Source organism: Mus pahari, chromosome 19 (assembly GCF_900095145.1).
Source record: "Mus pahari chromosome 19, PAHARI_EIJ_v1.1, whole genome shotgun sequence".
Taxonomy (NCBI): Eukaryota; Metazoa; Chordata; class Mammalia; order Rodentia; family Muridae; genus Mus; species Mus pahari.
In genome coordinates this window covers 52,007,421-52,030,141 of record NC_034608.1, presented here as the reverse complement: position 1 = coordinate 52,030,141, position 22,721 = coordinate 52,007,421, and the positions used below count along the sequence as shown (strand labels likewise).

The 22,721-nt window shown below is 39.7% G+C and overlaps 1 protein-coding gene across 1 annotated transcript in view; it reads left to right on the top strand.

Annotated features, from left to right (window-relative positions):
- Window positions 1–22,721, top strand: part of Tnks (tankyrase) — a 146,873-nt gene that overhangs the window by 46,468 nt on the left and 77,684 nt on the right. The window contains exon 3 of the mRNA XM_021218747.2: window positions 1,489–1,584. Within this exon, the coding sequence (XP_021074406.1) occupies window positions 1,489–1,584 (96 nt within the window). The remainder of the gene's footprint in view (window positions 1–1,488; window positions 1,585–22,721) is intronic.

Below are 22,721 nucleotides of genomic sequence, written 5' to 3'. Positions count from 1 at the left end.
CCCTTATCTAAATACAGCGTGTGAGACCTAACTGCTCCGGCGTTCAGACCCACCTCACCTGAGGATTTTGGAGTATTTGCATATATATATATATATATATATATATATATATATATATATATATATATATAGAGAGAGAGAGAGAGAGAGAGAGAGAGAGATGTTTTGAAGTTAGAATCTAGGTCTCAATATGAGATTTATTTGTGTTTCACATATACCATGCATGCAGTCTACCAAATGAGCTACATTCTTAGCCCCCTCATTGGTTAAATCCCATTTATGTCAATGAGAGTTCTAAAATGGAAGAGTATTAGTTTAAATTTGGTTCCTTAGTTTGCTAAAGAATGAAAAATGTTGTTGCTTAGGAAAAAAATAAAAAAGAACAACAACAGTGGCTAATGAGATGGCTCAGTGGGTAAAGACACTTGTCACCAGGCCTCAGGACCTGACTTTATTCCCTGAGATCAACATGTAGAAGTGATTGTCCTCTTACTTCTACATTGTGTCCCCACCCCCAGTAAATGTAGAGAAAAGCGATTCAATATACACTTGTGTTCCTCTCTCATGGTGTCAGCTGTCGTTATGTAGGTGCTCAGAGGATTCGCTTTCCTCACCTCCTTGGATTTCAGGGTTTTGACTAAAGATGCCTAACCTGTTCACTGTTTAAATATCAGATGGGTAATAGCACTCCAGTGGTCTCTGGGGCTCTGCTCTTACACAGCAGAGGTGGTTTAGTTGGCATTAGATACTTCCAAAATGCCGTATCCATATTTTATCTACCTGTCCACTCATTTATAGGAGGTTCTGAATCTTAAGGAGTCTCGGTAGTTTTTTATGAAATACCTTTGTTACATGAATTTCAGTGATTGAATTTTTAGTTCTAGAAATTTGATGGAGGATCATAATACAGGATATAGTTCTTTTTTGTAGCATGGCTGCAAGAGCTGGAGTTGCATGCATTACTGTGTCTGTTACACGTCTGGAAGCAAGCCAGTGTGTCTGGTGAGTTTCATATGTAAGCACTGAGCCACTAAAAGCCTTGCACAGGGTTACAACTCTTCTGAGAGAGGAAGCGTTGGAAATTCAGCAGCGAAGCAGCAGCAGCAGCAACAAGCAGTCACAGTGGTAGTAAAGACAGGGCATCTTCAGCTAGCACAGCTCACAGAGCCGGGCAGTGAGCACGCACACAGCTCCCATACTGCTGCCTTGGGAGGCAAAGCAGGATGGTCCGGGGCAAGCTTCTAGTTTCCTGCTTATGATGTCAAGTCATGTGATACTACTGTACCATAAGTTGCCAACTTCGCTTTACTCCAGAGAAGATCCTTTGCTGCAGTGCTTTTGTTCCCCTTTTTCTTTCATTTTTCTTTTCTTGAAAGAGAAAAAATTGTGCAATGTATGTTTATGCCTACACCATGCCGAGGCGACACTTAGCAGTAAATAGTCTCTGTATCCCCGAGGTAAGATACTGTTTGTGCTTTCCCTGCACAGTGCTGCTGCAGCACGGAGCCGATCCAAACATCCGGAACACCGATGGGAAATCGGCTCTGGACCTGGCAGATCCTTCAGCAAAGGCTGTCCTCACAGGTAAGGAGCCAGCGCTAGGAGACTGGTTTTATAAGACTTTCATGCACTGAATAGTTTTCCATGAAGCTAAGAAAATACTAAATACCTTATTGATTAGATGTGCATCTTATTGTGTTGAGATATATACCTATATATGTATATATCATATAGATTGATATATATTAATTTTACTGCTTATAGCACTGAGAATTACAGCATTAAATCACAGTGTTTCTCATATTTTGTCAGTTTTATTGCTTACATCACAGTTTTCCTCTACCTCCTCTGTTTTTTTAAAGCCCTTCACTGTTGAGCAGACAAGGGCATTTGTGTTATTGTAAAAGTAGTTTTCGTTGGGAAGACAACCTGCTGCCTTATCCCTGGGGTCAACAGCTAAACACTTGGCTGCTCTCCTCAGCCACCTTCATATGTTCATTATATCTTTGCACTTTTTACCCTGATAGCCAAGTTTTTTAGATATTGTCTTTTACTACTTCTGTAACGCAGATTTGGGGCTTATTAATTTTATTAAAGTAAATGCCAAGAACCATCACAGAGGAGACCCTGAGGGTAGAGAGCGCCCCTCGTCATGGCCTGCAAGATTATGTTTAACGGCTAGATTTTGAGCTACTGTTCTCATTGATCTTGGTCCTCAGTGCTGCATTGGCTCTGTTTGTTTTTGTTCTCAGCATCCCTGTCCGGCTGCCTTTGCCCTCCTTTACTTTGTAATTTGGAGCCTCTGTCACTGCAGTGCTAACTGTGCTGTTACAGATTGTGTAGAAGAGACTCAACTACGAGAGAGGTCTGTGTTTAAGTCAGCAGTCTGTGCTGTGCACTCTTAATAGAGATTGTGAGGTGAATGGAAGGCATTTATGTACAGAAAGCTTTAAAAATATATGGAATTTTGCTTAATTACATGGAAAGACAACTTCCCACTGTGCTAAAATTAATATAATCACTGCTAAATCAGAGTAATCTGATATTTCTCAATTAATTAAAGATGAAATGAGTTGCTGCATGAGGAGAACATATACCAGAGGAATAAAGCTGTTTAAATCAGTGGAGATAGAGTTAATACACAGTTTTAAATGATGAAGTCAAGCCTACCTGATTTGTCTCCGACCTGCCTGGTCCTGAAACCTTCAGTCTCTTATTAAACAGTCATGTACAACAGAATAGCAGCCTTCCGTGGTCTCTGGCCAGAGGAGGAAGACAGTATACAAACAGCTTCTCTCATAGCTGCTACATTATGTGACAAGTGCCAAGCAAGACTGTATTTCTGAGTGTCCTCCCCCTGACCTTTCCTCTTCTCCAGCTCTCTGCCTGCCTGTTCATTTGTTAGGTGCATTTAATGCATCATTGCCTGTAGGACTGTGCTACTGTTTGAAAGACATAAGTTTAGATATAAGCTACTAACCGTAAGAAGCTGTCTGCTAGTTTTCACTGCAGGTCAGAGAAGATCATTTTAGGGTACAGCTTTGGCATGCTTGCTTGAAGAGGCTGGAGTACGGCGGAGGACAGATAGCGTATTTGATTTGAACACTGTCTAGCATTGCACTCTGCTTAGATGGGGAGATTCTAGTTTTCTGTATTTTGCTACTAATATTCAACTGCTGCTGGCTGGCACTGTTCCTTCTAAAAATATTTTTGAGGCAACTTTTCTTTTAGTTGTGGTTTAAGGCAAAAAGTTTAGAATAGTAGTTCTCTTGGAAATATAAAGTATTCTACTGCACATTCATTCTATAACATATATTAAGGAAACACTCAGGTGAACTGTTTCAGAGTGGTTTTTCTGACCATATGGGCTTGTTACTAAGGAATTCTTTCTGATGGAGTTATGATGGAAATATTTCTCAAACTAAATTTTAGAAGATTAAGCATTGATTTTACAGAGGGAAGAAGGCTCAGTGTGACCCAGTCTTGTCGAGTAAATGCAAAGCCCACGTTTAGTCCTTATCACACTGTCCTGAAGGAAAGGGAGGCTCTTGAAAGGACTGTCTTAGAGGTGTTAGGCTCCAAGTCTCATTCTTATTCCAGTTGAGTTGCAGTGCTATTATATAACATGAGAGTGATTTTCTTTCTGTAATTTCTCTGTGGGTATTTAGGTGCTGAAAATCTGACAGTCTATCATTTATGTTACAAATTTGCTACGTGAGCCAAACGATGTGCAGGTATACCTTAAAGCAAATTAACAAAGAGTAAATCTCTTTTTATAAAACAATAACAGTGTGTGTGAGATTGATTTTTTTTTTTTTTTTTTTAAAATATAAAGACTGCTGTAGAAAGCATACAGACTGTCAGTAGGACAGTTGACCATTACTACATAGCCTTTGCTTTGGATAGTCCCATTAGACATTTGAAAGAGAAGGCTAATTGGAAAGACTGGTTCAAATATTTGCTGAACTATTTGAGTGAATGATAAAGTTTATAGAAGTCTAAAAGGTTTTAGCTTTTGTCAGTTACCTGTGTTTAGGTAATCAGCTGGGGGACTTGGGAACAGTTTGTGTGGTTTTTGTGTTGGTTTTTAGAATAAGAATATAAAATGTCAAAGTATATGTAAATATTATTGAACAAGATATTTGTTTTGTTATAATTTTGGATTTTTAAGAGTAACAGTTTGCACTTTTTCTGTTTATAAAAAATATGTTTGGAAATAGAGGGAGATAAGAAAAACACAAAAAAGAAAGATCATAATTTTCCCTTAGAGATGGCATTGATATACGTCTCTAGAACTTTGTGGCTCATCAGTTAGCTATCTATTCAGATGTTTCACCATCTTGTTCCCTGTTCCATTAACTAATCTTGGTATCTTCATGAATTTGTCGATACCTAACATCATGTTTTCTGGCTTTTATTTGCTTGTACTAATACAATGAAAGATTGAACGAAGGACTTATAGTGTATTGAGTGATTAGATTAAAAATGTATGTTCAGGATATAACTTTTGGTAACTGAGCAGATAGTAATGGCAGAGATGATAATTATTAATCATTGACATATCATAATCTTAATTTTTAAAAAAGTACATGTATGGATGCTTTGCTTGCATGCATGTCTTTGTACCATATGTGTACCTGTGCCCGTGGATGTCAGAGCATTGGATTCTGAACCACTGAGCCATCTCTCCAGCCCCGAGAGCATTGGATTCTTAGGAAGTGGTGTTACAGACCATTGTGAGCTGCTTTGTAGGTGCTGGGAATGAACATGGGTCCTTTGGAAGAGCAGCAAGTTCTTTTAACAGCTGAGCCATCTCTCTAGCTCATAATCTTAATAGATTTTCTTCTTTACCAAAAATTGTTTTGGGTTGCTGATACTTAAAATGTTTGAGTAATTGTTAAATAAAAGACAGGTAAAATAATGTAAGTAGGCCTTTTTTTAAAAAAAAATTTTTTTGTTTTTGTTTTTTTGAGACAGGGTTTCTCTGTATAGCCCTGGCTGTCCTGGAACTCACTTTGTAGACCAGGCTGGCCTCGAACTCAGAAATACGCCTGCCTCTGCCTCCCAAGTGCTGGGATTAAAGGCGTGCACCACACTGCCCAGCTATAAGTAGGCCTTATAAGAAGAGTTCTTGTCAGAAATGCACGTTACTTTGTAATTTCTAACAGTATTGGATGACCCCAGCACTCTAGTGTTTCAGGCGCTTCATAATCAACTGTTTTTATGTATAGTTAATGTCATCAAGCTTATATCATCATCAAAGTAAATGATGGCACAGACTTGTAATACCAGCCTTGAGCTTTGTGGAAGGGAAGGCAGGGATAACAAGCTCAAAGACATGCAGTATCCTCCGTCAGAGAGCCGCAGGCCGAGGATGGAGCTGGTAGTTGGACTCGATACCTGCCTATTATGCTCTCTACTCTTAGCATGAAAACCCTGACCTAAGAGCATAAAGCAAAGCCCAGCGAGAGCCTCCATTTATCAATAACAGGATCTGAAGCCCAATAATTTGTTGGTGTGTTCTTTGGGAGCAACTGTGATTTTTTTTTTTTTTTTTTTACTAAATTAGCAGTTCTGTAACATTTTCGAGAAGAACTTTGACCAAATTTCTATTTTAAATGGTTATTTTAAATTTTATTATGGTAAACTTAATAATTTTTGCTTTGTGGGGGGCATTGTGGTATTGGACATTAGAACTTAGGGTCTCATCATGTTAGGCAAGTGATTTACTATATACCCAGCTCCCACGTTTGTTATGTGGTATAGATGGTGCTAGAGTTTATTAATATTTTACTGTTGTAAGATTACTAGCTCTTTCCTTGAAAAATTAATGTTGATACCACTGTAGATGTGTGTATATATGGAGCAGATAGTACAGGGAGACTCCCTGTTCTCTGTTGGTGTAAGTAAGTTCTGTTAAGTATGAGAAAAGACCCTGAGGTAGCTGAATGCACCCTAGATGTGTTTGCTCTGTGTCCTGATTGATTTCTCTCTAGTTTAATTGGTTAATAAGACTGGGAGTACAATTTTAACTAAAATTGTAAATTTGTAGCTTCTTCTAAGTTCTGTCCCTGTTTGCTTCAAATGTACTACATTTTTGTTGTCTGGTGCATGCATATTTAAGATAGCATGTTTCATGGTGAGTTGGTCTGTTTTCATTATGTCAGGACTGTCTCTGATCATTTTCCTTACTCTGAATTCTACTTAACGGATACTTAGATACTCTTTCATGCTTTAAAAACACACTTGTAAGACATTTATCTACCTACTTACTCTTAACCTGCCAATATTACTCATTACATTAGAATTACTTTCTTTTACTCAAAATTAATTGTCTAATATTCTATCTTTTTTTTCTACCAGGTTCTGTTATTTTAATTGGTTGTATGTAGATTTCTCCAAGGCCTGTGGTAGATTTCTGACTCCTAGAACTTTAGTGTAATTGTGTTATAGTAATTTGTTACAGTAGCAATAAGAAACCGTAGAATATTGATTGTCCCTTTTATTTGATTTGTAGTGATCTTCCTATAGCAAATGCCTTTCTATTGACACTATACATTTTGTTTGTGGTGTGAGAATGTATCTTACTTTAAATCTGCTCTGGTGAAAGAACTGCAAGATGTCCAGGCACTGCCTCCTGAGCTGAGGGTAGGTTCCTCCCTGCTCGGTCACCCACGGCAGCGTGAGTGGGCATCTGGCTCCTCTCCAGATGCTGTTGATAATTCTGTGGCTGGAGAGTATTGTTTCTCACTACATTTCTCTATGGGACCTCCACTGATAGTACGGTGTTGGGGTGGCAGACTCTCTGCTGTTGGTGCTTCTCTACAGGGCCTCCGCTGACCTCACGCCAACGAGAAAATGTTACTGTTCCTGGGTGGGGGTGGGGCTCTGTGCTTGTCCTTAGTGTGATCCCAGGAGACATCATTGGCAGACAGGAAAGTGTAGGCTCTAGGCTTTCTAATTAAAGGCTGGGGAGATGCACATCTGTGGATGTCACTGGCTTTTAGTTGGCGTGGGTAGGATGGGCTACAAATTTGGAGGGTATTTAGATATGGGTGGTATTTCACTGGAGAAGGCTGGTCATTTCATGCAAGTTGCTTGTCATGATAGGTTCTGCTTAGCGTCGTTTTAACTATGGCGGTTGATATTTCCAAGTTGCCAGTCTTTTTAGTTCCTAAGGTTTAGGATATATAGAGTTAAGAAGAGCTTGGGAACTGAATACCGTGTCATTCTTTATACCGAAGCCTCTAGTTGGCTGAACCTCTTAAGGTTCTCTTATTTTTGTTTGATGCATCACATGTAGGGTTCCTAGGTATACTTACTGATAGTAAGAGGGAAAATAATATTTACTCTACTTCTTCAAAGAGCCTAAGATACTTTATATATGTGAATGTTCTGTTTGCATGTATAGGTGCACACCAGAAGACGGAATCAGTTCTAGACAGTTGTAAGCTACCATGTGGGTGCTGGGAATTGAACCTTGGATCTCTGGAAGACCAGGCAGTGTTCTTAACCACAGACCCATCTCTCTAGTCCTATAATTTTGTTTAATAAAAAAAAAAAAAAAATCAAAACATTTGCTTTAGGAACCAGAAGGATGAGTTAATGTTTAGGAGCACTTGCTGCTCTTCTGAAAGACCTAGGTGTAGTTCTTGTGCCCACGTGTATATGAGAGTTCATAGCCAGCTGAGAGGCCCGGTCTAGGATAGCTGATACCCACTTATAGGTTTTACAGGCACTTGCACAAACATCCACACAGCCATAATTCTACAGACACAATGTAAAAATACTTTTGACATAGTTCATATATTTGCATCATTTTTGAATCTCAACATGTGTTTTTTGAGAGTTGAGGTTTTTTGTTTGTTTGTTTGTTTGTTTGTTTTGCTTTGTGTTTTGTTTTTTCAAGACAGAGTTTCTCTGTGTAACAGTCCTGGCTGTCCTTTTCCTGTCCTAAAACTCATTTTGTAGACCTGGCTGGCCTTGAACTCACAGAGATCTGCCTGCCTCTGCTTCCTGAGTGCTGGGATTAAAGAGAATTGAGAATTTTATACAATGTGTTATAATCATATTTATCTTAATTCCTCCCAGATCTACCCACCCCTTCATACTCATCTAAAAATTTATTCTTTTTTTTTAATTTTTATTTTTTATTTTTTTAAATTTATTATTATTTTCTTTATTTACATTTCAAATGCTATCCTGAAAGTTCCCTATACCCCCCCCCCCCCCCCTGCTCCCCTACCCACCCACTCCCACTATTTAGCCCTGGCCTTCCCCTGTGCTGGGTCATACAAAGTTTACAAGACCAAGGGACCTCTCTTCCCAATGATGGCCGATTAGGCCATCTTCTGCTACATATGCAGCTAGAGACATGAGCTCAGGGGGTACTGGTTAGTTCATATTGTTGTTGCACCTACAGGGTTGCAGCCCCCTACAGCTCCTTGGATACTTTCTCTAACTCCTCCATTGGGGGCCCTGTGTTCCATCCAATAGCTGACTGTGAGCATCCACTTCTGTGTAGATTTATTCTTATTTATGTGTACATGTGCATGTCTCCATGATTATATGTGATTGTGAGATACCTAACATAAGTGCTGGGAATGAAACCTGGATCTTCTAGAAAGTTTATGCTCTTAATAGCTAAGCCACCTCTCTAGTCTGCAAGTATTTGAATCAGTCATTTCTACTTGCTATTCTTGATACTATGAGGATCTATAAGAATGAATAGCATGAATTTTTGTGATATTCCTGATTTTCTAAATCTTTCCAATTGGAATCCAAGATATAAGCAATTATAAAATACAATGAGATAATACTGGGTCACAGATATTATGATATTGACAAATAGAGAATTTTTGAATGTTTTAGCTTTTAAAGTGGAATAAAAGTAAAATTATGATTTTGCTATTTACTGTTTCATTTACTAATTGTGACCAAAAATAAAAATTGTCAATAGCCTATTGCTTTATCAGTCAGTAATATGGTTGAGAGCACAATCCCATAGTCTTCCCTTTTGTCATCGTCTCCCTATGCTGTTTATTAATTCCACTTATTCTTTAAGATTAAGATTAGAATAGCTCGACAGCTAATATATTTTTAAAAATTTTAAATAACTAAATTTCCAAGACCTAAAAGAGTCACTGAACACATGGCATGAAAATTTTATCATTAAAAAAGATTCTGATGTTACTGAATAGTGAAATGGTGGGAAAGATCACTTAGGTTTGAGGAGTCACTGTTAATTATATAGTAATATAATCGAATTCTCTAAAGTGAGTAGCTTGCTGTTTGAGAGTTTACTAGTGGACCTTTGCACAGCACCATCTTTCCTGCTTTGTCTCAGCCTGGACACAATGCAGGTGTTGCTGCATAACGTTATCCTAAGGCTGTGCAGTCTGGGGGACGACATGATGTAAGATGTTACGTTATCCTGAAAACCAAACCCGCTTTCAGATCTCCTGTGTCTAATATGTTCAGGGATAGTTGTTCTAATACCTGTGTATTAATGTCTCCCAGCATGCTCTAGGCACCAGTGAAGAGAATGTCAGCTGCTAATAGAAGGCTGACTCATTTACCCTCATTTGCCTAGCAAGCCATTGGGTCATCAGTCCCCGACAGTCTTAGACCAGGAGAGTGTGTTACTGGAACCCCAGGGGACACAGTACTCTTAACTTAAACCTTCTGCTAAAGAGATCTTATCACTGACAACACGTTTATATCTAAATGGGGTAGAGGTTAATTGGTTAGAGGATGAAGTGGTTAATTATAAAGGGAAATTTGTGTATGCTTGCCACAGTTCATTACTCTTCTCATCTCCCACCTGTTCCCGCAGTCCGTGATCTCATTACGTATTGCCTGGTTCTCATGCCTCCTAGTATTAGCGTCTTGAGAAGTGGAATTCTCTGTGCTTATTGTTATGATCTCAAGCCCCACTGGAACACCTGTAAAATCAATGATGAGTCAGTAGATGGATAATTAGTGATAGACTAGATCCAGACCTATTATTAACAGTATATCAGTTTTTTATGGGAGAGAAGGCGTGACTAAGAGCGTGAGGAGGATTGGTCCCATCTGTGTGAGTCAGGAATCAGAAAGAGATGAATACTGGTGGGCAGCCCACTTCTTCGTCCTCCTCCTCCTCCTTGTTTGATAGAACCTGGACCTAAACCCATGTACTGGCACTGCCCACATTCTGGAGTACATCCCTCCCAGGTAAGTCTCTGTGAAACTCGTGCCAGCACCTCAGACGCGTGTCTCCTAGAGGATTCCAAATCCCATCAGATTGACACAATCAAGTTTTACAATAGTTTTTATGTAGATTTGCCAGGCCTCCATAGTGAGACCCCGCCTCTCGTTAATGCACACAGCCTTATACTTGCCTTTACTGTATGTATCATTTGAGTCAGTTGCAGATATGTGGTGCTTCATGGCTCAACACTTTCAGGTATACTCGCTCCTAAGAACAAAGACACTAGCCAAAATGTAGCGATCATAATTGGGAAATAAAGCGTTAGTATAGTACAGTTCATCTTTCTATTGTTTTATGGAAATGGTTCTTGGCTTATGACTTTTTCCAGTAATGCCTGGTAACTGAATTTCTTTAAATAGTTTTTGAACTCTGAACCTTTTCATAAACATTTAAAAAGTGGCCTATCATTTGCTATATCTTTACCTAGTGGCTACCTTTATTTATTTGTTTGTTTGTTTGTTTGTTTTTAACAGATTCTACTGTAACATTTGCCTTGCTGACCCCACTTGCCCCTTATCCCCCTCCCCCCTTTAAAACTTTCTGCTGTTTGCTTAATGTTACTGCTATCCCTATTCCTTAGATTTGCTGGGATGCAGGTAACAGTTATGGACTGTGTATCACTTATATCAAGTGCTTGAAAAATACATCATGAAGCTGTTTTAAATGACAGGAAAAAGGCGCAGTAAGACTCTAACTCTTTTTAAAGGCATGCCAACCAGTACTCTTCTGAAACAGCTTTAATATACTAGGGATTCAGGCTAGATTTTTGTTTTTCAGTCACAAAATGTATAAACAATGGGTTATCTATTTGTAAATACAAAATATTGAAGTCTACATAAATGTTCTCTACATAAATCTCTGTGAACTATTGATGGATTATTCTCAAGGTAGACTTTTAAGATGTTAGTATGAAAAGGTATTTATTATATGCCATTCTTTCTGTAAGCAACAATATGTAGTAGTTAACTCCTGGGTCTTGGTTTTGGCATCTTTATGTTATCTCTTAGCCCCACCATGTACCAGAGTTATGCCATGTCACTGCTCTGGACTTTTGTCTTGGACACTGTCTTCCTTGGTCTCTTAGATTATTCTTCTCTAGAGACAAGCAGGGTGCTATATTGTGAGCGACTCTGTAGGGCGTCCGCTAATGTGGCACTGGAGTATCTGCCCAGTCAGATAAGGTGAGGCCTGCCAGCTACATTCTGTGAAGGCCAAAGTAGATTTCCAATGTCAAAGTCTTGAGATACCACTGTAGCTTGTCCTATGGCTTGGATCAGCCCTGAGATGCTGAGTCACAATCATTCAGCCAACCGTTCCCAGATGCCTAGTCCCACAGACTGTATGAGATAATCTTTGTTCTTGTAGGTACCAACCATTGACGTGAACTAATTGTTTCCGCAGAAATAGATTCCTAGTATATAGTGAAGTGTTTACTTAATCATTTTAAACTTTTTCTTTTTGTAAAATGAAACACAGAAACAATAAACCAGAAAACATTAAATTTGGTAATATTCAAGAAAGTTGAAATCTCAGATTGGAAGCCTGGGAGAGTGGGACAGGTGGACAGAAGGAAACCATGAGAAGTATAGCAACGTAATGAGAGGCAGGAGGCATTTCCTAGAGAGGAATGCTATGGTGCAAGCTTAACCAGGAAGTCTGTCATGCTTGCTAAGAAAGTCGGGGTGAAGAGGAGATCCCAGACCTCGCTTGCAGACAAGCTGTCTGTGTCTCACATAGCCGCATTAAGTATCATTTCAGTGCATCGTCACCAGTGAGAGTCAGGCAGGGCTTGTGTGTGAGCAGGGTGGTACTTGAGAAGACACCAAGACAGTTGCTCTGTGTGTAGGGCGTGGACACTGAAGTCTGAAACACATACTTGTAGAAAACAGAAAACTCACTGGCAGAGTTGTACAAAATTGGTGGGTGTGGCAGACAGGAGTCTTGTGTATTCAGTTTCCAAATTTTCTGTCTTTGAAATTATTTCCATTGGAAAGTGTTTTTAAGCATTACTGGGTAAGAGGGAAAGGTTGCTGCGTAGCTGAGGGAACTAAACAACAGTGAGTGTGTGTTCTGGGCTCTCTGCTTCCCACTCCAGCCTTCTTAAACAGCTGTTTAATCTCTCTCTCTCTCTCTCTCTCTCTCTCTCTCTCTCTCTCTCTTTCTTTTTTTCTCTTTTATTAGATATTTTCTTTATTTACATTTCAAATATGAATGAAATTTAAACTTCCCTTGTCATTTTAGGCCAGAACATTTTATGAGCATTGTCACAGTTACTAATTATTTTTATCTTGTTTTGAAGCTAGTTACTGGGCATTTAGCTCCCTGACTTTGGAAGTTGGTGCTATCTGTACGCTTTGCCGTATGTTTTCTACAAGACCACAGGAGACTGCTCCTAACTGACAGTGCCACTGGTGTGGTAACTCCCTCCTGAAGGACACTGCTCTGCTCACACACTAAGTACACTAACTGGTTCTTAGGAAGCTTTGTGGGTGACCACAACATGTGCCAGGCAGTACTTGCTTGAGGAATGGATCAGGCCTACTTAGAATAACAGCAGTTTAAGAGTGTCTTGATTTTATACATTTGATCATAACCCTCTGACAGCTTTGGAATCCTGTGGACATTGGGAGTCTCTGGAATTGACAGCCTGACAGGGAATGGAGAGGAGTACAGGGGATGATATGCTTTAATTCCCTTGGGGAGAACATAGGAAATGTGTAATTATCTGAAGTGACTGTATCATCTTATATATGAAAATGTCTCTTAAAGGAAGTAGTGCTTATAAGCTTAATTGGATAGAAAATCAGCCCCAGATAAGAGGAGCTTATACAGTGGAAAGCCTGTCTGTCCATGGCTCTGTGGCTCTGAGGGGCACCCCCCCCACCCCCCCACCCCACCCCCCACCCCCCGTCTAAGCACACTGCCCTTCTTCCTGGTGAGAAGGGGTATTCTGGCTACCAGTTCTTAGGTCTATCTTCTTTCCCTTGAGACGTCTGTCTTTCTTTTTTTTCCTTGTGAGAACAATTTTATTGCCCTTTACAAATTCTAGTTATATTTATTTGGCTTCACTGTTTGGAAATGGGCCCCAGGTAAATGAAAAGGAACCTTATTTCTCTATTGATGTTCAATCTTTCCATATGTTGTTTTTCTATTACTCTACTATCCTCTATTGCACTGAGAGTGAATGATACATTGCTTCTGACAGGACCAAAAATGACTTGTTTCTAAGAAGTTATTAGAATGCTAGGGGCAATAACAGGCAGATATGGTGTCTCCAGAAGAACAGTGCGGTGTGTTTGTGCACTTGTTTGCAAAATTAGTCTTCTTTTCATTTTCAAAACCTAATAACTTCTTACCTAGAGTTTTTACAAAAGAAAAGTGAATATCCCAAACAGAAACATGAATGGTGATGATGTGGAAGCACATACGAGCGAGGGAAACAAAAAAACAAACAAACAAAGCAAAACAAAAACAAAAAACAAAAAAAAGCCGGGTAGTGGTGGCGCACACCTTTAATCCCAGCACTTGGGAGGCAGAGGCAGGCGGATTTCTGAGTTCCAGGACAGCCAGGGCTACACAGAGAAACCCTGTCTCGAAAAAAACAAAAACAAAAAAAGAGCGAGGGAAGAAGTCCAGATGAAAGTGGATGCAACTCCAATCCTCTTGAGTGCCGTCATCGCGGACGTGTGCGGTCCTGCTTGAGTGCCGTCATCGCAGATGTGTGCGGTCCTGCTTGAGTGCCGTCATCGCGGATGTGTGCGGTCCTGCTTGAGTGTCAGATCCTCGAAGGCATTAACAACTCATTCCTAGTCTCAAAGGAAGTCCTGGGTCCCTTTGTATTCTTTTGTAGTTGTTTAACCATGGCACCGGTGCCACTGCCACCCTCAGGTACTCTAAGTGTCAGGGAGTCAAATACCATGCTGACATAGTAGTGCTATAATTTGAATTAAGAAGGCTTGGAGCCAAGAAGCCTCCTGAAAGAGCCAAGGGCTATAAGTCATATCCATAGACATAAGAACTTTAATATGACTTTCTTCTAGGACACAGGAAATAATGTTGAGTTTATATGGTTTGTTTCTGAAAGTAAGGAGAGTGAAAGATTAGTCTCAATTTTTTTCTTTAGATCTTTATGTGATACTTTTTAGAAAAAAAAACTGTTAAAACTAATTTATAGTTTAAACAAAAGTGAAAGTAAAGATATTTTTGAGCAAATAGGTTTGAAAATATGAAGTAGAAAAATTTAAATATATTCAAAAAAATAAAAAGTATGTTAAGATTTATAAGGACAGTGACATTGTATATATATAATGAAAAGTATAAGAAAATTTTAAAGGATTTACAAAATGCTTTAAAATTTTCCAAAAAATGGCTATACCCACATAGCAAAAATCAGCATCCAGAGCATACGGGAGAGAACATTCTTTTCTCGTTTTTTTATATAGCATCTTTTAAATTTTATTTTTATTATTTTTAAGTTGGGGGGGTGCCCACACACATGAATGGATGCAAATGGGCCACAGGTATGTCATAGTACCCTTGACATAGAAAGTTTTGCTCAAAAAAATATAGAAATGAAGGTGGGAATATTCTGAAACCTTTACTCAGAGACAAGGTGAGGTTCTTTGGAATTGTTCTTGGTAGAGTGCATCAGAACTCATATTTAACCACCACCATAATGAATGTCCTTCCCATGGACCAGAGAAAGTAACCAAAGAGTATTAGCATCCCTTTTCCATTGGGTCTGGGGGCGCTATTGTTCAGCACTGTGCTGGAATTAGCAGTGATTGACAGCTAAACTAAACTGGCTATCATAATAGTGGAGGCAAGCTATCATGCCAATCTTTAAGAAATTATGTCCAACCAATTGGCAGAAATAAGTTTTGAGAAATAAGTAGCATCTTTTAAATTTCCTTTTTATTATTAGATGTTTAAGTTTGTATGTGTTGGTGGTTGGGTGCCCTTGCACACTAATGGATGCAAATGTACCACAAGTATGTCAAGGTGCTGTTGACATAGGCAAGCATTATTTTTCTCCGTTCAGACCTAAACAATTTCATGTAACATCAGCTTCAAGTTGAGGCATTTGGGGAAAAAAATTATCAAATGAATAAAACAAGAAAAGAAGATAACAACATTGCTGACAGAGGCAAGCAGTGTCTGTTTAGTTCACTGTAATATCCCTAGCCCTTCCTCGGCCAGTTTGTGTATGACAGCTGCCTTTGTACCTACTCATGGGCATGCCCCTGTTTTGTAATTGCAGCCAATTTAGAACAGACCTCTTCCTCCTTCAACTCTTTCCTCAGATCCCCAGCCAGTGCCCAAGTGCTCAAACGGCTATCTCTCACACCCTCTACTTGGGTATGGGACTACTTACTCACAGGCCTCTCTCTTACCACAGTAACCAGCCTGGTTTGCTCACCTTCTGATACAGCCTCAGTGCTATTTGCTGGTGGGACACTAAAAGGTCTTTCTCAGGATGTACATTCTTCCTTCAGCATTTAGTGTTGAATATTTTGTTGATTTTTGTTTGTGGGGTTTGGTAGATAGGTATAGAACACCAGTTTTTCTTCAACTCAGCATGCTGGCGCTGGAGTGAGGGTTAGGGTTGGTGCAGGTACAAGGATGGAGAGACCTGGTGGTGCTGCCCTCTAGGGTGTGTTTTCATGTACTAACAAACGCAAGTCTGCTCTATTCATCAGTCTCTTCCCTTAGTACCAGATTATAACAAAAGGCATGTGAGTTCTGGGCATTTTCTTTTCCATGGAGTGTGGAATTCTGTTTACCTCAAAAGAAAGCTGCATTCTTGGAATATATTCACAAGAACTGTAGTGCCGTGGCAGGTGCCCAACACAATAGGTGTAGTTTTAAAATACCCCACCCCCCTACCCCCCAGAATGCTTTTCTTTCTTTCTTTTTCTGCTAGTTTCTTAAAAGGGAACAACAGATAAACTTGGTTTTGCAACTCAGTTGTAACGATTGCAGCACACACCCTATCCCTCTCTTCTCCTCTGGTGGCCAGTTGGGATGGTAGGTTGTGTGCCTGTCCTAAAGGAGCTGAGTCTCTGTTAGTTCCACCATCTGCCCTCGGATAGACCGGTCTCCAGATCTGATGGCGTGGTCTCACTTTAGTCTCTATCAGTAGAAACTATAGACTTATACAAAGCAGAGAAACACACTGAGGGTGCCAAGGAAATAATTGGATCCTGAGTTTAAAATTTTCACTCTTTCAAACAAAATTTTTACTTAAATCTATTAAAGTCATCAAGATGATAAAACATGAGGCTGCCAAGGATCCCAAAATAGCCTGCTGGGGTTTTATACCAATTACAGAGCTCTTAGGTAGGCAGTCTTTGTCACCATTCTTAGATAACTCTATGCAGAAGCCATTATACAAATGACTGCGTCTATCAATTGGGTTACATTTACTCAAATGAATGGATAATATCTATTGCTAACGGAATGAGAGATTGGGTGGGAATCATTTTCAGTCTCTGGCTTAGTGCATTCTCTAAAATGTATGGCTGTTTAAAATGTAAATTTATTTCAAATAGTTTTCTATCTTTGTCACATTAGGTTTTCTATATATATCTAATTCAAATTTTGTGTCTAAAATTATTTGGGTTAAAGACATATACTTTGAAAGGGTACAAGATGAACCAGAATATTGTCCCTTATAAATATGATCAGTCACGAACTCTCTGACTGTATAATTTGTCCCTGTCTAAAAGAACAAAAGCCCAATACCTGTATCCTAGACATGATATAGGTTAGGGAGCGACTTTCTCCTAGGGCTCTGTGCAAGAATTAAGGCCAACAATTGACAAGGGGAAAGCTTCTACACAGCAAGACAAACAAACAAACCAAAACAACAACAACAGAAAAAAAACCATTTAAATAATTGAAGAGGAAGGCCACAGAATGTGAGGGAATCTTTGTCAGCTTTATATGTGACAGGGGCTTAAATTACTTAATATTTAAGTAATTTAAAAAATAAAGCATCAAAAAACCAAACAACCCATTTAAAAATGGACTTAGGGTCTGAACAGTGAGTTCACAAAAGAGTAAAACTGGCTTCAAATTATGTCAAAAAATGTTCAACAACCTTAGCAATTAGGAAATACTAACTTTGAAATTTCATCTTACACTTGTCAGAATGGCAAAGGTCTACAAAATTACATACAATAAATGCTGGAGAGGATGTGGGGGAAAGGGTCCCTGCATTCACTGTTGGTATAACTGAAAACTGCTGCAGCCACTCTGGAAATCCGCACAGGGAATCCTAAAAATACAAATCAATCTTTGTGACGTGTGTTTACCACTCCCCTGCGTATACCCACAGGATTCAAGATCCATACTTAGCTGTGTTCATTGCTTCTCCAACCGCAGTAACTAGGAATGGAAATAACCCTAAATGTCCTTCACCTGATGAATGGATAGTGGAAGTCTGGTATGTATACCCTTGCAAGACCCTTCCACAGCAAAGGAAAATGAATCATGAACTTTGCAGAAAAATGGATGGAATTCGAGAAGGTCATATTGAGCCAGGCGGTGGTGGCAGCACACACCTTTAATCCCAGCACTCGAAAGGCAGAGGCAGAGGCAGATGAGTTGCTGTGAATTCAAGGCCAGTGTGTTCTGCTGAGCAAGTTCCACGACAGCCAAGGCTACATGGAGAAACCCTGTCTTGAAAACAAAACAAGAAAAGGAGGAGGAGGAGAAGGAAAAGAGGTGGGGGCTTCGTACTGAATGAGGTAGCCCAGACCTAGAAAGACAATTCCTTCTCCAAGTCTTCATTATGAATCTATGGCCTCAAGTAACTGCATAAGTCAGGGAAGTAAAAAGGGACAGTTAGGGTGTGGTAGAAGTTGGGGACATAGGAACGAAGGCAGTTGAGAGGAGATTTATAGGATACATGTGACCGAATGGGGAAATGGGAGAACTGCGGTGTGTTAATGAGGAAGTGAAGGGAGATAAATACAGAAAAAGAGGGTAAAATTCTTAAGGAATCATACTATTAACTATGTATCTAGAAGTGCCCACAATACATGTAAGTGTGTATACGTACATAGCTTAAAGGAGAAATACCCTTCTGGGCGGGTAATGTTTCACCCAAGAGCCAAGACTACCTGGCTTCTGAGACCCAACGACAGTTAGGAGAAGACTTCTTTTGAGATTTCCAAAACACCATAGGCTACTATAGCCTACTGCTGTTGCTCTGGGCTGTCCCTCTTCCCAGGACGCAAGGGAAGTCCCCATTGCTGAAGACACCATACATGTTCCAGAGGACCTGAACTACTGAGGACTAGCTTTGATTCCAAAAGGCACCATGCACCCCCCCCCATACTTGGAATAGTGTGTGTGTGTGTGTGTGTGTGTGTGTGTGTGTGTGTGTGTATGTGTATGTGTGTGTGAAATTTGTGTCCTGTTCTTAACTGCACTCCCTAATACCCTTTCTCGGTCCCCCCACCTCAGTCTTGCTTTAAAAAGTGTCATCTCAGCTGAGCGTGGTGGTACATGCCTTCAGTAGTGAGGCTGACATAGGATCACAAGGTTGAGGTTGGCCTAGGCTAAAAATTGAGGCTGTCTCAAAAAAAAAACAAAAACCCAAAACTACAAAGGTCACAGCAATAAAATATAAATAAAAATGTTACAGAATATCTGTGGGAGGACAGACTGCATTGCAGCAGTCAGCGAAGGGGGACCAACAGGACAGGACTAGGACAAAGAATAACAACTTCATTGACAGTCTAGAATAGACAGAAGGCTCAGTGGCACAATCTGCGTGGCCTAATGTAAATGTGTGCTTATAATTCTGTGACAACGGTTACATTTGCATATGCACATTTACTCTCCAGCAGCAAGTGTGGTCTGCTGTCACACTTTTAAAATCACTTTCTTTGACAGGCACTTTTTCTGTTTGAATTAACTTGTAAAGAAAAAAGTTAATAGCCATCAATAAACTAATCAGATATGTAACATATAAAACCCATATTCATTTTTTGTTAACTGGAAAATGCTGCCTAAATATAACTGACTTGTAAAATGGAGGGACTTTTGGCTGGTGAGATGGCTCAGTGGGTAAGAGCACCCGACTGCTCTTCCAAAGGTCCCGAGGTCAAATCCCAGCAACCACATGGTGGCTCACAACCATCTGTAACAAGATCTGACGCCCTCTTCTGGAGTGTCTGTGGACAGCTACAGTGTACTTACATATAATAATAAAAAAAAAAAAAAAATGGAGGGACTTTGTTTTTAGAAGATTGCCATTACATATTCACTAATACACTAAAAGTAAATTATCCAGAAGAAATAAGTGCTGATATTTAAATTATAATAATTTAAAATACCAAATTAAAAAAACAGAGACAGGGCAGTCACTGTTTTGTTTTGTTTTTGTAGTTCTTTTTGTTTTTCTTTTGTAGTTTTTTGTTTGTTTGTTTGCTTTTGTTTTGACATAGGACCCTATTTCTTATGTAGTCTGACTGTTCTGGAATGACAATACTCTACCTTCTCCTGATTCCTTGTGATGGGATTAAAGCTGTATACCATGGAGCCCGTCCATAGTTTGTTGTGAGTAAAATGTGGTAGCTGAATAGAAATCGAATGGCTGCGTTCAGCTAGCTCATGCTTATAGTGGAAGCACAAAGTGAGGGTTGTTGAAAGCTCTAGGCTAGCCTGGGCTCTGTAGTGAGACCTCTCAAAAAAGCAAACAAAACAAAACAAAAATCCCAGTTGATTAATTGACACAAGGTCTTTTATTTTAGTATAAGGGTAGTAAATAGTATAGAAAGTGATGACCACTTGCATGTTGGGTGTGCATGTGTCTTATTGGATGCCATCACTAAACAACCGTCGGTACAGCCTTTAGTTAGCTGGGTTACCCTTTTTTGTTGCTTGTGAAGTTGAGCAGCTACTAGAGGCTGCACAGTTTCTAAAGAAAGGGAACAGCCGAGCTCACAGGTCTGAAGGCCTGTCACCAATCCCTGCTGCTTAGCTTTGCTGAGGCCTCTGTGATGGGAGCAGATGTGAGCGTGGTGGCCTGATAGAGAGTGAGAAAGATGAGCGGTCAAGCTTGCTCTTTATAGTGACCCATTCCCAAGGAAACTTTTTGTGGGAGATTAGCATTCATCTTTGCCAAAACTTGAAGCTTCAGACTATATATTTACTTTGGACTGAGACCATGTCCTAAAGAGTCCCACTGTCTCTCATCATTGCCACACTAGGGACTAAACTTGAACCATATGAACCTGTAGAAGACACACTCCCTGGCACCATCAAAGGTTATTTTACATGCTGTCTCAAGGCACAGTGTATCCCACAAGAGTTTTGAGAGTAGTTTGGGGAGGTTTCCTACAGGCTCTAGTCTAGGCTTTTACCTGTATCTCAGAAGGGATAGGCTCTCCAGGCATACAGCACATAGGGGTGGGGGTGGGGGCAGAGGCTGAGGCAGGAGGATCACAAGTTCAAGATGTACCTGGGTCCTTGAGTAAGATTCTTTTTCAGGAAAGAAAGAAGCAGGCTTATATAAGTGCAGAGATATTACAAGACTCAGGCTGACTCCAGGAATGAAGCCAGACTGACAGTGTCATTGTTTAGAAAGCAAGTCACTCTAAGCAAGGATTGTGGTCACTTTGCTAGCTGTTTAATGACCGTACATAGGAAGCATTGATGTCTGTGTTCTCATCCCATCATTTTGGAGACATTCATTACCAACAGGGAAGATGTCCATTTCCTCAATTTTAAAATTAAATTCCTATATATTATAAATAAATATTAAATATAAATATAAAATGGTAATACTAGGTTCACGTTACTTTAAAATTTGTTTCAAGCCCCAGGCTTTAACATGCCGACTGATGTGCATAGTGAACTTTAATCAGGTTTTATAGACTGTTGCATATCAGGGTTGGTTCCTTTTGGTGTAGAGGACAGAGACTGGCTCCCATCATTCTTGCTGTTACCTCCTTTGAAGGCTTTCACCATTGGGGTCATTATTTAAGACTCGTCTTTCTCTTTTGGGTTACTAATAGGTTTTATCAGTCTCTCGTCTTCTACTGTGATTACAACTTTCCTGGAGCACAGCCTCCCAAAAGAGGACAGTCATATAAAATGCCACCCTCTTTTCACTGGGGAAAAAAAGCAAAACAAAACAAAAACTCATGTTATTATAGAGAAGGATAATGGGGAGTGGGGAATGTGTTTTCTCATATTCTGTAAGTGTTCTTATAATTGAAAAACTTTCAAGGGGCTTATGAGAGAAGATGAACACTGCCCTTGGTTACACAGGGCAAATAAGGACCAGTTATTAGTGTAAAAGCCGGGTGCTTTAATTGTGAATCACATTCTTCATTGTTACTATCTTGGATATTCTCTGTGGGTCAAGCAGTAGTGGGTGTTTCATTTGTATTATCCCTGACCTTCAGAGCAGCCCCATAAAGTAAGTTTTCTTTCTTAAAAATTGAGAAACATGAGATTTGGAGAAAGGTTAAATGACTTGGTCAAACTCACATGGCCTGAATTTGTTTGAAGTGTTTCAGCCCTAACAGTGAAGCTCTTTGTTAGAATTCCTCAAGTGATTCCCAAGTCTGGCAGACCCTGTCCTGCCCCTGGAGACATGTATGTGGTGGAGGGTTTCATTCAGTTCTCCACAGTCATGGACATGCACCACCACTCTCAGCTTTATGATTAAAAGGAAAGCAGAAGCAGAGTTCCAGCCTGCTGTAATGAGACAGGGTAAAAAGAATTGAACAGCACATTTAAGTACACATCAAAGAATCCTGATTTCTCCTCACACCACCTGTTGATCCCAGGGATGCAGAGCATTGCATTTAGCCTCTGTAAGTAAGCATCTTTCCCTTGGCTCTTGTAGTGTTTGGCTGTCAGTTATTGGCATTTTCACATTCTGTTCCACAGCATCATATTGTTTTCTTCTATCTAGAAAGATAGACATCTCCCTATCACCACCACATTTCTTTTAAGTTAAGAAACTGAAGAATCAGCCAGGCAGTGGTGGCACATGTCTTTAATCCCAGCACTTGGGAGGCAGAGGCAGGCCCAGATTTCTGAGTTTGAGGCCAGCCTGGTCTACAGAGTGAGTTCCAGGACAGCCAGGGCTACATAGAGAAACCCTGTCTCGAAAAACCAAAAAAAGAAAAAGAAACTGAAGAACCTACCAGTTCTCACTTGTCCAGAGATGAACCACTAGAAAGAATTTGCATTTTATATATTCAAAATTAAATGCATTTGATAACACCAAGAGAAGAGTTAAATATTTTGAAATTTTATATATATATATATATAATAATAATAATAATAATAATAATTATTATTATTATTATTATTATTATTATTATTATTAGGCCGGGTGTGGTAGCACATGCCTTTAATCCCAGCACTTGGGAGGCAGAGGCAGGCAGATTTCTGAGTTCGAGGCCAGCCTGGTCTACAAAGTGAGTTCCAGGACAGCCAG